This window comes from Danio aesculapii, chromosome 21 (assembly GCF_903798145.1).
Source record: "Danio aesculapii chromosome 21, fDanAes4.1, whole genome shotgun sequence".
Classification (NCBI taxonomy): Eukaryota; Metazoa; Chordata; class Actinopteri; order Cypriniformes; family Danionidae; genus Danio; species Danio aesculapii.
Window position 1 is genome coordinate 13,622,051 of NC_079455.1, and position 15,692 is coordinate 13,637,742.

At 36.0% G+C, this 15,692-nt stretch overlaps 3 protein-coding genes across 3 annotated transcripts; 2 read left to right on the plus strand and 1 right to left on the minus strand.

Annotated features, from left to right (window-relative positions):
- The first annotated feature begins 366 nt into the window (after positions 1-366).
- Positions 367-1,305, plus strand: LOC130214756 (olfactory receptor 146-like). The gene has a single exon (XM_056446569.1). It carries the CDS (start codon positions 367-369, stop codon positions 1,303-1,305), a length of 939 nt encoding a protein of 312 aa, XP_056302544.1.
- Positions 1,306-8,753: 7,448 nt separating this feature from the next.
- LOC130214598 (olfactory receptor 146-like) lies at positions 8,754-9,698 on the plus strand. The gene has a single exon (XM_056446372.1). It carries the CDS (start codon positions 8,754-8,756, stop codon positions 9,696-9,698), a length of 945 nt encoding a protein of 314 aa, XP_056302347.1.
- Positions 9,699-13,361: 3,663 nt separating this feature from the next.
- Positions 13,362-14,765, minus strand: or6at1 (odorant receptor, family 6, subfamily AT, member 1). The gene is made up of 2 exons (XM_056446371.1): positions 14,728-14,765; positions 13,362-14,361 (listed from the first exon to the last, which is right to left on the minus strand). The coding sequence occupies exons 1-2, from the start codon at positions 14,763-14,765 to the stop codon at positions 13,362-13,364; spliced, it is 1,038 nt and encodes a 345-aa protein (XP_056302346.1).
- Between the last annotated feature and the right edge of the window lie 927 nt (positions 14,766-15,692).

The following is a 15,692-nucleotide window of genomic DNA, read 5'->3' on the forward strand; positions in this document are numbered from 1 at the left end:
AAAGCTGGAGGACAGAAAACAGTTCTTCACTGAACATCTAAAAACTTGAGTCATCAGTGTTTATAGTAACACCGTGTAAAGTAAGTATTGTTTTAACAGATAATCAATTTTGCTGCAACAATAAAAAAAAGTTTCTTGATTCTTTTGTTTTTCAGTTTACTAATTGTTCTTTTTGTATTTATGAACCATATATGAAAATGTACATATAAAAATCGAACTAAAATATATTTTAAAAATACATTCATAAATATCTGAAAAAAAACATTTGATGTACTTTGTTGCAGTAATATCAAATTATATGTTGTTAATGACAATCAAGATTAATAGTCTGTATGTTTCTCTACACAGAAGTGTACAGAGCAGTCAATGGATAATCTGACAATTACAAACAACATTCTTCTTGTGGAGGGACTGAAAGTTGCACCTCAGTCTTCCTATCCTGTTTTCATCCTTCTCCTTTTGGTTTATGTGTTTATAATGGTCTCCAACATTGGACTTATATTTCTCATCTCAACTGAGAAGAATCTACATCATCCTATGCATTTTCTCTTTTGTAATTTGCCACTGAATGATATAATTGGTACAAATGTTGTTTTGCCACGCTTAATGCAAGACATGTTAAGGGAAAGCTCAGAGCGTTATATATCATATGCGGAGTGTGTTGTTCAAGCTTATTTTGTACACGTATTTGCAGTAGCATGTCATTATATGCTGATGATCATGGCCTTTGACAGATACGTGGCTATATGTAATCCATTGCGATACACAGCTATAATGACCAATAAAATGGTCATTAAACTCTCAGCATCAGCCTGGGGACTCTCAATATTTATAGTGTCCATTCTATTAGGTCTCACTATACGCTTGTCTCGCTGCAGATCTTACATTGAAAACCCTTTCTGTGACAACGCCTCATTGTTTAAACTGTCCTGTGAAAGTGTGATTATTAATAATATCTTTGGAATGGTTTATACTGTGATCGTTTTTACCTTGTCGCTTGGTTCATTATTTATAACATATGCCAAGATTGCTTCTGTATGCATAACTAGCAAAAACAAAACACTCAACAGCAAAGCCATAAAAACATGTAGCACTCACATAGCTGTTTATTTAATCATGTTTATTTCTTGTGCCAGTTTTATATTTCTCCATCGTGTTCCTGAATATTCTGACACCAGAAAGCTAGCTAGTATAATGTTTCATATTGTACCACCAGGATTAAATCCTTTAGTATATGGTTTACAGACCAAAGAGATAAGACAGAAGTTTGTAAAAATTTGGTGTAGAAAAAAGGTGAATCCTTAATTTATAAAATTGAAACAACATATAAGATCATTTTACCTATACCTTACTGTATTGTGTATATATATATTTTAAATACACATTTTTCTCTTAAAAATGTCTTTTATGTGTGCTATATTTATTCTATATATATTTATATATATATATATATATATATATATATATATATATATATATATATATATATATATATATATATATATTGTCTTCATTTTATATTTATATGTTTTTTTGTTGTTGTTAAGTTTGTGTATAAACTAGAAGGCATTTTAGCTGTGGAAAATGTGTTATTTATTTTGACTTAACATCTTTGTTTTAAGGTTCAGCTAGGGTACAGGTTAAAACTTAATCTTATCTTACAAAATATTTCACAAGCAGCAATCTTTGATATTATGCACATTATTTTGTGTGGGGAATAATAAAATATCTTTTCTTGTACACTTATTGATGAACTTTTAATTAAGACAACTAGACTCTTTAGACCCATTATATGAAATGCATTATATTAAATAAACAATAACTGGAAAGGTAAACAGTTCTAGATACTAAAGCAAAAGCCAACAGGAGCAAAAATATTCACTCATCAATTGCCTCATTCCTATATATTTGATTTCTTAAAATCTGTTAATCAAAAACCTAATCAAATACTTAAAATATACTAAAATATTAATTTAATACTTATTTCTTTTGATCCCTCTATTTCTTCTCTTTTCCACCCAATTTATTCTTAATGTAATAATTTATCTTTCATCTCTCTATCTCCCGCCCCATACCTCTTCTTTCTCTCTCTACAGTCCCCCTTTTTTCTTGCCCATCTTTTCTTCAATCTTATCCCATTACTATTATTATTAATATTATTTTTATTATTATTTTTATTGTTATTATCACCATTGATTATACCCTCAGTTATTATACCTGTTTGTTTTTTGTGATGTACTTTACTATATGTTCCACTAGTTATACTCTTCCTTGGTAAAAATGACGTACACATGTGCACTCATACACAGCTCTGGTTCTAGTTGGCTGACTGGAATGTTAAGTTTTTCCTTACATTTGTTTTATTGTCTTTTTTTTACATGATTTTCCTCCTGTAATTTGTGTATCTGTTTGTATAAAAAGATGTACTCTCATTGCCTAGGGACAGGACAGATGGTAGAACTAAAAAATGCAAAACTTAAGTCATGTAAACTATTCTACTGCACTTATGCATAACATTATTACATTTTGTGGATTATTTACAATGGAATACTGGCCAATAACCACCACCTTATTTGAGATAAAGAGGTAAATTTTAGGTTGTATCATGTTCTCTTGTCTTTTATCTTTTATTTTGTAGTTTAATCTCATCTTTCCTGTTTCATGATTAGTTAACATTTTTGTTCGAGTGTCATATTTTAATTAGATGATTTAGCCTTGTTCCTCATTGGTTCCTCATGATGTCTTGTTCCTCATTGGTTGTCCTAGTCATGTGTCTAGTTTCTCATTGGTTGTGTCTTTTCATGTCCCTTTAGTTTGAGATATGTATAACCTTTTATTTGTTCTTCATTCTCTCTATAGCGTTGTTTGTGTAACCCCACTTTCAGTGAGTTTTGTTTTGCCAAGCCAAGCATAGTGTGTTATTTGTGTTTCAACGCTTGCTTGGACATTTGTTACATGGACGATCCGAAAACTGGAATGGTTTGCACTGTACTGTGGCCATAAATCTGGGGTCTGATATTAAGTTTATTTTGAAAAAAGGTTTTTATCTCTAATTCAGCCACCTCTTATGCAGAACCTTTAAATTTTGCTAGTTTATTTAGGCAAGTTTATTTATATAGCACATTTTATACACAGTGGCAATTCAAAATGATTTCACATAAACAGGAATAAAAGAGATGAAAGATAAAAGAATGATAAAAGTATGACAAAACAAATAAAGACATAATAGTAAGATTTGTCAGACGTAGCACAGTGCAGTCTTGATTTAAATGTACCTAATGTTGGAGCACATCTGATTATTTCTGGAAGTTGATTCCAGCAGCGAGGGACGTAGTATCCTGAGGCGGATTCACCTTGCTTTGACCGAACTCTAGGAAGTTCTAGTTTATATGATCCTGAAAGATCTGAGTGACCTGTTAGGTTTGTATTCAGTATATCTGTATATCTGTAATGTATTGAGGTCCAAGGCCATTTAGTGATTTATAGACAAGTAATAATACTTTAAAATCAATTCTGAATGTAACAGAGCCAGTGTAAAGACCTGAGGACAGTGTGATGTGCTTTGATTTTCTGGTTTTGGTCAGAATCCTGGCTGCAGCATTCTGAATGAGCTGCAAATGTCTGACTGTCTTTTTGGGAAGGCCAGTGAGGAGTCCATTACAGTAATCTACCCTGCTGGTGATAAAAGCATGACAAGTTTCTCCAAGTCTTCACTGGAAACAAAGCATTTAATTCTTGCAATGTTTTGAGATGATAGTATGCTGATTTAGTTACTGCTTTGACATGGCTACTGAAACTCATATCTGACTCCAGAATCACACTAAGATTCTTGACCTTATTTTTTGTTGTTTGACCCTTACAGCCAAGGTACGCTTTCACCTTGAGAACCTCGTGTCTGTTCCCAAATGCAATGACTTCAGTTTTCTCTTTGTTTAACTAAAGAAAGTTTTGCCACTTCCAACTGCTAATTTCATCAATGCATTGGCAGAGGGTGTCAATGGGGCTGAAGTCATTAGGTGAGGCTAAGTAGATCTGTGTCATCAGCATAGCTGTGGTAGGAGATTTGGTTCTTTCTCATTTTTGGCTCAGTGGGAGCATATAAAGGTTGAACAGGAGAGGTGCCAGAATTTAATCTTGTGGGACTCCGCATGTCACCTCGACCTATGGTCACCTATACTGACATAGTAACCTCTCCCTTGAAGGTAATACCTGAACCATTTGAGGACTGTCCCAGACAGCCCAACCCAGTTTTTCAGCCTTTCCAAAAGTATGCTGTGATCGATAGTGTCAAATGCAGCACTGAGATCAAGAAATCCCTGCAGTTAGTTTGTTTGCCTGAATCTGTATTTAGGTGGATATCATTAATTATCTTTATAAGGGCGCTCTCTTTATTATGATGTGCTCTGAAACTGGATTGAAAATTGAGAGCTTAAGAACTTGTTAACCTGGTTAAAAACAACTTTTTCACTGATTTTGCCAATCAAATGGAGATTTGAAATCTGTCTATAGTTGCTCAATAGGGTGTTATCCAGGTTGCTCTTTTTCGAGAAGGCTTTAACAACTGCAATTTTAAGTGAGTTTGAGAAAAGTCCCTGAAAGAAGAGAAGCATTAACCACATTTAGAAGATCTATTTCTAGACAATTAAACACTGTTTTGAAAAATGATGTGGGGAGTGTGTGTCAAGACTGCAGGTTGATGCTTTCAGAATTTGCACAATCTCTAAGGTTTTACAATCAATTGCCATGAAATCAGACATATCGTCTGATTTTTTAAGTAGTTGTTGGGCTTACCAATGAGTTGGCAGAGCTCGGCTCCGCAGGTGCTGTGATTAATCATTAGTAGAGTATATAACCAGGGGTTGCAAAGTGAGCAGTTAAATTTTTAATGACAGACAGATGACAGACACGAGTACTGCATCACATATCGGGGGTCTAGCATGTTGAGGCTCTTGCCCTCACTGTGAGGGCTTGACTGTTGACTGCTGAACTGAGGTCGCGGTGTACTCTAGCATGTGGGTGCGCCACCCCTGCTGCTCGCCACAAGCAGCTTAGCACACGGGTAGACCTGAGGATTATAGTTGCGGCTCATCCATCGTCTTCAGGGATGTGGACCCCTCGCTCCTCTACAGATCGCTCTGTCCAAGCTTCGACTGAGTGTTGGCATCCACTGGAATGCAGGCTATCTGAGTCTCTCACAGCCAGAGCCTAAACTGCTGTGGGCCAGGCTGCTTCCACTTTGCACACCATGGCCACCAATCAAGGCTACCAAGTGCATAAGTTGGCTGAGCTGCAAGAAGCTGGTTCTTTCCAGACTTGATGCACAAGCTCCGCACGGCAAGCGATTATGCTTTAATGACTACCAAATTGGCCGCCCGTGCCTTAGAAAAGACGATGGTCATGTTCTCCACAGGAGTACTACACTCAACAACAGCGACTTTAAAAACCCCACTGCTGGCCTCTGGGCCGGCAGTAACTAAGTTGTCAATAAAAGAGCAGTTTCCTCTCTCTCCAGGTGTGCAAAAGAGCGTTGGGTTAAGACCAATCCTAGATCTGTACAAATTCAACCGCCATTTACACAAAATGCCATTCAGGATGCTCACACAGAAGCGCATACTCCCACCTCACAGAGGAGGGCACCAGGCTGTTGATGTCCTGTCCTGTCCTGAGTCCTATCCTGAGTACTCTTGACAGGAAAACAGTGGTCCCACTGAAAACATTTTAGAGGTTATAAAGGCATATGGCAACCTCTATTGCGCATTAGGCTTCATATGAGAACACTTCAGCGCTGGCTGCATGATTGGGACCCCAGAAAGGCATGGTATGCGAGCATGCACCGGGTGTCCATCACTCTGCTGTGTTGCTGCACCCTCAGTCCTTGGACGGATCTTGCCTTTCCACAGACCGGCGTGTCCTTAGAACAATTACTGACCATGTTAAACAATTGTGACCATGACAGGAAAAGGAGGCTGTTCCGTATTGGGAACGTCTTCCAAGGTATTGTTAAAGGAAGTGTGCTGCTCAGGACTAATTCTTTTGAACATGATGGGGAAATTAGGCTGCTTTAACCTGGTGTCTGTGGCAAGGAAAATGGGTGTGTGCTGCTCAGAGCTAAATTACTCAACAGGAATGGTGACCTGCTCAAGGTTGATTTCCTTGGCTATAACAGGGAGACCAGGATGTTCAGAGGTGGGGGTCAGTGCGGTTCACACCCAATGTCATGTCTTGCATTTTTGACTGTTTCCACTGCCAACCACTGATTACATTTTACTGGAGAGATTGGTTGTCTCATCGGCAACCTGAGAGATTAACTCCAATGTTGCATAGCCTTACAAGGGATAATGCCACCATCTGGTTGCCCACAGAGTGAGTTATTTGTCCCAGTGGGATTACGGCTGAACGTCATTCACTGGGGACAATCACACTATTTCTCTGGTTAAGTTGCAATCCTGGTGGCAATCTATGACTTGTGGTTTTGATAGTTTTGTTTTGTATTGTCTGTGCCTCCCTCGGTTTCAATGTAGTATACAGTAGTCAACATTTCAAATGGATCAAAACCTTTAATCAATGTTGTCCTAAAACTATTGAACACCCACGAACCTGCCAAATGCAGGTAAATTTCATCTGTGGCAGATTAGACAGACACTCCCACTAGCCACTTTGGCTGGTTAAAAATAATTTTGAAATTGTAGTTTTCTTAAAAGCAGGGTTCGACAATAAGGATGGCCCAATATGCGTGCAAATGCAATCTTAGAATCAAGAAGCAGCACGACTGAAAAAAACAATTGTGTTCGCGCGAGCAAAAGAAAGCAGGTGAATACGAATGTGCGGATGATCACTGGCGCGCATAGCTGATGTGATGCACGCAACTGTTTAAAATGCTCCCGTTTTCTTGCATGAAGCAACTGTGCCAAGAAACGCAACTTGTGCGATCGGTTCTCTTTCAAATAGACTAGACAAAAAGTTATGCTCATGCACATGCATTAACTTCCCATTTATGTTGTGATCTGATAGGCCTTTAGCCAGGACAGACTACTGTGCATAGTTTTAGATACATGACAATAATTATTTTTTAAATGTCAATTGTTTTCATTTTTAAGGAATGTTTTGTGAAATAAAAAGTATAGTATACAGCTAAATTTAGCTTGTTTTGACACATTTAAAATTTGTGGCTAAGAAACAATTATTTATTTATGTTTGGTGTGGTCAGAGATAAATTTGGTAAATCCTTCATTTTGATCTCTAAACAGTCATGTGATATAAAAACTAATTCTAATACAACACAATGAAACCATGACCCATTTGCTTATGCTCATTGAGCAAGCTCATACATGACACACAAATAGTGAAATGAATGAGGAGGCATGTGGACATAACACAACATCTAATCAAGTAATTTTAGTATGTCAAAGTCAAATTTATGCATATAAAATATATTTTCCCAACAACAAAATTGTGGCTAGTGAAAATGCCAAGTGGCTAGTGATGTTGAAAAACTACTAGCCTCAGTGGCTGGTGATCAAAATAAGTTATGTCAAGCCCTGATCAACACCCATTCTTTTCTTAGGATAATTTATAAAAACCAGCTACCTATTTTTCAGGATTTGGAATATACCTTTTTGTTTCAATCGCATTTAGGTTCTGACTTTTTTGTTTGGACAAAAGTATGTTTCAAGTTGCAAAAGTTTACAAAATAGCACCAACTGGTTTCACTTAATCACCTGAACCTTACTTCTACCCAATCTAAAATAAGTGCTTTTAAATCTTCCTGTTGATATGTTATGTTTGACAGAGTATCTGTTTGTTTTATACCTTCATTCATTCATTAATTTTCTTTTCAGCTTAGTCCCTTTATTAATCCGGGGTCACCACAGCGGAATGAACCGCCTACTTATCCAGCACATGTTTTACGCAGCGGATGCCCATCCAGCCGCAACCCATCTCTGGGAAATATCCATTCACACTTACTCACACTCATAGACTACGAACAATTCACCTGTACCACATGTCTTTGGACTATGGGGGAAACTAGAGCACCCGAAGGAAACCCACGCGAACGCAGGGAGAACATGCAAACTCCACACAGAAACGCCAACTGACCCAGCCGAGGCTCGAACCAGCGACCTTCTTGCTGTGAGGTGACAGCACTACCTACTGCGCCACTGCGTCACCCTGTGTTTTATACCTGTGAAAGTGAAATGGAAACAAAAGTATTTTTTCTGAGTGAACTCGCGAAATGGCTCTAAAGATGAGTGTTCATATCAGAATATACTTTATGCTACCAATACCTGCATCAAGATTTTAAAATAATTTATTATTATTCAAATTAAAGAAACAATAGTCCTCCTTAGAAGCATGCTATAAATAATCATAGAAAAGAGTAAGTTAGGTTTTAATATTCTTCTTACTTTTTCATCATGTCATGTAAGGGATTATACTTACAGTAGCAATGTTCCAAGTGGATAGATGTCCTTTGGGATGATTAGCATCATAGTAACACACTTAAACCACATATTTAAAGGGAAGGGCAAGTACTTTTTTCTTCAATGAAGTATGTTTTACTGTAGACTATTTAACCTTTATATTGCATTGAAAACAACAGAGTTGAATTGTTTAAGGCAATCAGTTGTAAGTATAAGTATGTATACATATGTAGTTAGTCAACCATGATATGCTTTTAATTACATTTATTAATTTAAATGCTTTTTTTATTAAATGCAATTTTTCCTCTTGTCAGGTTTTGTGAAGAATTGACCATGGACTTAAACGAGACATTCAGACACAGCATTCTTCTAGTAGAGGGATTCAGAGTTACACCTCAGTCTACCTATCCTGTCTTCATTCTGCTCCTCTTGGCTTATGTTTTTACAATGGTCTCCAACATTGGACTTATAGTTCTGATATCAACTGAGAAGAATCTACATCATCCTATGCATTTTCTATTCTGTAATTTGCCACTAAATGATATAATAGGCACTACAGTCATCATGCCTCGTTTAATGCTAGACATTTTAAAGGATACATCAGAACGTTATATAACATACATGGATTGTGTTACTCAAGCATATTTTGTACATATTTTCATAGCAGCATGCCATTATGTGCTGATAATTATGGCCTTCGACAGATATGTGGCTATATGTAATCCACTGAGATATTCAGCTATAATGACCAATAAGATGGTTATTAAGCTCTCAGCATCAGCATGGGGGTTGGCTATTCTTCTTGTGACGATAATGTTAGGCCTGACTATACGTCTCTCTCACTGCAGGTCGAAAATTGAAAACCCTTTCTGTGACAATGCCTCTCTTTTTAAACTGTCCTGTGAAAGTGTGGTCATAAATAATATTTATGGAATTGTTTATACTGTGGCTGTGCTCTGCTTTTCAGCAGTTTCTATATTTATAACATACGTCAAGATTGCGGCGGTATGCAAAACAAGCAAAAGCAAAGCACTCAACAGCAAAGCTCTAAAAACCTGCAGCACTCATTTAGCTGTTTATTTAATCATGTTCTTTTCTGGAGCTACCATGACTTTTCTCCATCGTTTCCCTGAATACTCAGACAATAGGAAACTAGCTAGTATAATGTTTCATATTATACCACCTGGATTAAATCCTTTAGTGTATGGTTTACAGACCAAAGAGATAAGACAAAAAATGACTAATCTGTGGTGGAGAAAAAAGGTCAATTCTATATAAATTTGTGTTACTTTTCTAATTAAAATTTGTAAGGGAAAAAAAAATGTTTTCTGTTTTAAAAATGCTGTAAATTTAATCTAATCTAGCTGTAGAAATTCTTGTACAATACAAAGACTATTATTCGACATATTATGAAAATTGAAATATATTTGTATATAAATATAATTCTCTTTTTTTATAATTCTCTTTCGGGCAGTGATTGCAATGCAACTATTATTAACTTATTTGTCCCTGCTGTGTTTAATACAATTTGGTAAAAATAACTGAATTTAACTTGAATTTAACTTGAATCATTCTAATTTCATCGAAACTGTACTATTGTTTTTATTATTATTATTATTATTATTATTATTATTATTATTATTATACATTATTACATTTATTTCGAATCAGAAAGGTACAATATACAAAAGGCTGAGCTATTTCAGCCCCACTTTTGATTAAAAAGGAAAAACAATAATTGGGTTACTTTTTTTATAGATTTAAAATTAAACATTTAGACTTTAACAATATGTTTTTTTCCATATTTAACTCCACCTAAATATGAGAAATATATATATATAGATATATTTGGGTCGGTGTGTCTTTGGGGGTAAGTGGGGGCGGTGATAGCAAACCCAACTGCTTGTCCAAATTTTAAATAGCATTTTTAACCAAGCTTTAAACCATTATTGGATTTATTCATATTTAAACAACCCACCATTATTGGTGTATATTATAAAAGTAAGTGCCAATACAGGGTCTATGAATATGTTGGAGAACAAGGTGATGATAAAAGTTGTTCATTGAATCAGTAATTCATCATATATCATTTACTCAATGACATGGTACAGTGTTTCTTTCTATCTGTATCATTCAAATTTTATTTTAATTTTCAAATGAACAGGAATTGGCGCCATGGTGGCGCAGTAGGTAGCACGATCGCCTCACAGCAAGAAGGTCGACTGGGTCAGTTGGCATTTCTGTGTGGAGTTTGCATGTTCTCCCCGTGCCTGCGTGGGTTTCCTCTGGGTGCTCTGGTTTCCACCACAGTCCAAAGACATGTGGTACAGGTGAATTGGGTAAGCTAAATTGTCCATAGTGTATGTGAATGAATAAGTGTGTAGGGATGTTTCCCAGTTATGGGTTGCAGCCGGAAGGGCATCCACTGCGTAAAACATATAAAATGGCAAACATATATGCTGGATAAGTTGGCAGTTCATTCCGCTGTGGCAACCCCAGATAAATTAAGAGACTAGGCCAAAAAAGAAAATGAATGAGTAAATAAATAAACAGGAATTGTACATTATTATTATTTTTATATGAATATTATATTATTATTGTTATTATTATTACAAGGTGGAAACAAATGTAATATTGCCATTATAAAGTGTTTCAATTATCCATTTTTAATCCATATCATGAAATCAAAGTGGTGAATAAACCATGATAAACACGGAGTGATTTACTCCATAACATGGTACACTCACTGCATCTTCTGGCCCTCTAGTGGTTCAAAATAAAACTGCTTACATCTTATTTGGTAAATTGTTTTAGTTGTGCTTTGTCACGTCTCCTCTTGATGAATGCATGTGGCACGACCTAACAGTGTACCTTTACAAATAGTCTACAATGACTGTGTCCAAAGTCACATACTCTGTTGTGTAGGTACTTATTTTAGATCAGTATTTACGGCTAAAAGTGTATGTTCCAGTTTACAGAAGTATGAATGTGTGTAGTAGGAATTTCATCAAGATGTTCTACGCTCACCATATTGTCATTGTCCATCTTTAATTGCTTCCCTTACCCCCCATTCACAAACCCTGTAGAATCTTGGGATAAAAAGTGTCCATTATATGGGTAATTCAGAATCTCAAATACTTGAGTAATTTTCCTACTCACATACTGACTACTGCCTCTCTGTTGAACACAAAGATTATATTTGTTATATTTGAACACAAAGATTATAACATAAAAATGTTGTAAACCAGCACTGACACCACAGTAGGAAAAACAGAATGAACTTCAATGATTACAGGTTTCCAACGTTCTTTAGTAATTCTTTGCATTTAATAGATCAAAATACATGATTGAAACAAGTGGAGGGTGCATAAATGATTACAGAATTTTAATTTTAAATGACTTTAAGCAGGGTTCACATAAGAAGGGTCAGGCCAGGTCATTACTGAGAATTTTTGAGAAAACTGTGTTCCTGTGGTTGTGTTAGTGAGGCCAGTAGCACTAGGTCCCTACCTTGTGGTCTGTGTGTGTCCTTTTTCCCGGTGTAGTCATTAAGACTCTCTGGTCATAAAAATCCCACTAAACTTTATGTAACGAGTAGGAATGTAATCCCAGTGTCCTGCCCAGATTTTCTGTTAATAACCTCAAATTCTTTGACTAAATCTTTGACTAAATTTGGTCATCAAATAAGTTTTCTTTTTTAACAACTGGTGATTCCCTGGAATTTTGTCATTATTCACTATAAGTGGTCAGTTTATCTTTACGTTGCTCGCACACCAAAAAATGCCAGCATCTTACTGCTTAAGAAATGTGACCAGAAACTGTAAAGTATCTATTAAAGTAGTCAACATTCATGTGCTAATTTAGTCATTAAAACAAACCTTTGATTTGTTGTATTCCTGTGGAAGTGGGGATTTTCCTGGGTAATTGAAGCACGCAGAATTGTATTGTATGTAAAATTTATTGAGTAAATTGTTACACAGAGATATTTACTACATTTTCTACATGTTAGAAGCATGAAAACAAAACAAAAATGTTTTAAATGTTCTAAAAATATATTTAGACATTTTACATTTCTGGCAAACATACACACCGGATATATTAATTAATAACAAATCAAAAGTAATGAAAACAGCACCGTATATAGTGTGTACAGTATAGTTTACAAGTGTGCTCTGTCAATCCAGATATATATATACATTTGCAACATTGTTATATTTGTACAATAATTAAATAACTAATAATAATAATAATAGCCTGGCAGAAGTACTGTAAATGCAAAACATTTCCTTTAGCTTTAAAACACAATACCAAATTATGTGTAATACATAATTCAAAACATGGGTGAAACATGTGTAAAAATTATGAAGTATTCTTTAATACTACCACAGTAGGTTGGGCAATATTTTACAGAGTTTTCTCATGGCATGGTTTCATCTTTCTCATGTGTGTTTGTCAGGAAGACAGTGCAAGACGTGCTTCATCATATTCCTCAGTTAAATGTTTCTCATTCTCACAGTAAAACCACAATTCTTTTACGAGTATAGTTTTTAGATGCTTATCATGTGCATATTACAAACAGCTACATCTGTGTAATAACTGAAGCATAATTCCAAATTAAGCATACAGTTCTGACAATATGTTTTTGTAGTGAAGTGAAAAAAGAATAATGTATTAAAAATGCCCAATTTTTCTATCAGATGCATGTTAATTGTATAATTATATAATAGTCCAAACCATTTGGATGACATCATTTTACCATAGAACAAATGAACGTGATGTTCATTTGTCATATAGCAAGAATGACGTGTTTGTAACAGTGCTAATCAACTGAAATGTTTTGAAGTTTCTTTCATACACTGTAACTATCCAATTGTCCTTGTTCCATAACTTTTCAGCTGACTAAACTTTATTGCTTTCACAATGTACAGATTTATGCTCACTCTAAGCCACAGAAGGAACTGTTTTCCTAGTGACTTTTGAATGAACGGCACATCTATAAAATGCTCTCTTCATTGCATCTTGCAGCTCTTTATTCCTCAAGCTGTAAATGATGGGGTTCAGCAAGGGTGTCAGGACGGAATACAGCAAAGCAATCATTAAGCGGACATCAGGGTCAAATTTAGACACTCTGTATGAGATGTACACAAAGAAGGCAGAGAAATATGAGATAAACACCACTATCAAGTGTGACACACAAGTCGCCCCAGCTTTAAGCTTCTGTGCCATGTTCATTCTTCTCATAGCTTTCCCAATATACACATATGAAATTAAGATGAGAAGGAATGTGGTGAGAAGTCCAGTTAGGGCAAGAATTAGGGCGAAAATGCTATTTCTAGTTGTGTCGACACAAGCAAGGGTCAGAACAGAAGAGTGATCGCAGAACATGTGCCTAACAACATTAGGTCCGCAGTACGGCAACTGAGTTGCCCAAATAACTGGGGACAGAACTATAAGGGCCCCATAAGTCCATGAAGCAAATATCAACAGAACACACAGCTTTCTGGTCATGATAGCCGTGTACCGTAGAGGGTTACAGATTGCTACATAGCGGTCAAACGCCATTGCAGTCAGCAAACCACGACCTGTCAGTCCCATCCAGAGAACAAAGTGTATCTGCATAAAACATCCAGTTTTGGAAATGGTCTTGTCCCCTGTAAGGAAAACTGACAGCATTTTAGGAATGGTTACCGATGTGTACACGATATCAGAAAAGGACAAATTGTGAAGGAAAAAATACATAGGAGTGTCGAGTTTTGGGTCAGTTCTAACAAGGTATATGATCATGCTGTTTCCACTTAGAACAGAAACATAGACAGTGAAGAAGATGGGAAGTACGACTTTATCCTTGAGTCCATCCAGGATGAAATATTCCACAGACCCACTGGTGTTCATTGTAATGATACACAGGCGTACAGATCCTGACCTGGAAAACTTATGTGCACTGTAAAAATCAAAGAGTTTAACACGTTATTATAAAGAAACAGCAAGCACTGTAACTGGATTACATGTGTTTGTCAACCAAATGTGATTAAACATAGTTTAGTTTAATACAGTCAACACTAAATGCTCTTTTTTCCTAAAGGTTCCATAATTTGCTACATGTTTTGTGATACATGCAATTCTACTAATAAATCTCATTAATTAAAACTCATTTACATACTATTATATTGAATGATACATAATATTTCTAATGATACATAATATTATGCTTTAGACATAATTTAAACACTCACACCATCAAGGTTCAGATTATTAATTGTATGGAAAGGCATTTCAATGGTATGTGGAAGCATTCAACTGACCTTACATTAAAATATGAAGTGAAATGTATTCAATACAATTCATAATAATCATTCATAACACAAGTAAATTATGTTGTTTCTTCAAACTCGAACAGCGGAGAGTCAGTCGGTGTTGTCACTCAGGCATCTTCCGGTGTGTGATGAACCTTATTCAGAAGACCCCTTAAATGCAGTCTGTTTCAAGAAGGAAACGACGTATAGCGTGTGTATGTGTGTGCGCGAGTGTTTGTGTGTGTCTTAACTTACATATCTAATGACTAAATTATGTTGTGCAGGCGATTTCCCTGGTAACATCTCTCACAGTGCATCATTAAGAGTAGAAATTGACAGTCAAGATTCATGGCAATTTTTTTTTGTCCTAAAGTCTCTGCGGCTCTGACACACAAATATGGCTGTTGTAAGGTAATTACTGAATTAGATAATTAAGCTGTGTGTTTTCATTAGCAAACCCATAATCAAAAATAAAGTTGCATTGTGCACAATTTCTATTAACAGTCACACAAAATCAATACTGTGATTATTTGCAGTTTCCTACCCCCACAACCCCAAACAGTCTGATCTCTCTGTTGTTTCCTTTCCCCAGTAGCTCTTTATCTGATTTCTCCTCAATAATTACTACAACTAGACACATGTGTTATGATTTACACTTGATCTAAAGTCTAACTCACATGTGCAATTTTCATTCATTCATTCCTTTTCCTTTGTCTTAGTCCCTTAACTTATCAACCGGCAACTTATCCAGCATATGTTTTACACAGCGAATGCAGTACTGGGAAACACCCATACACTCTCACATTCACACACATATACTACGGCCAATTTAGTTTTTTCAATTCACCTATAGCGCATGTGTTTGAACTGTAGGGGAAACTGGAGCACTCAGAGAAAACCCATGCAAACACAGGGAGAACATGCAAACTTTACACAAAAACACCAACTGACTCAGCCAGGGCTTGAACCAGCGACCTTC

Coding starts and splice junctions, on each gene's coding strand:
- LOC130214756 (XM_056446569.1), top strand. CDS start 367: ATGGATAATCTGACAATTACAAACAACATTCTTCTTGTGGAGGGACTG.
- LOC130214598 (XM_056446372.1), top strand. CDS start 8,754: ATGGACTTAAACGAGACATTCAGACACAGCATTCTTCTAGTAGAGGGA.
- or6at1 (XM_056446371.1), bottom strand. CDS start 14,765: ATGAATTGTATTGAATACATTTCACTTCATATTTTAAT. Junction 14,362..14,727: donor ATTTCACTTCATATTTTAAT/GTAAGGTCAGTT, acceptor TGATTTTTACAG/TGCACATAAGTTTTCCAGGT.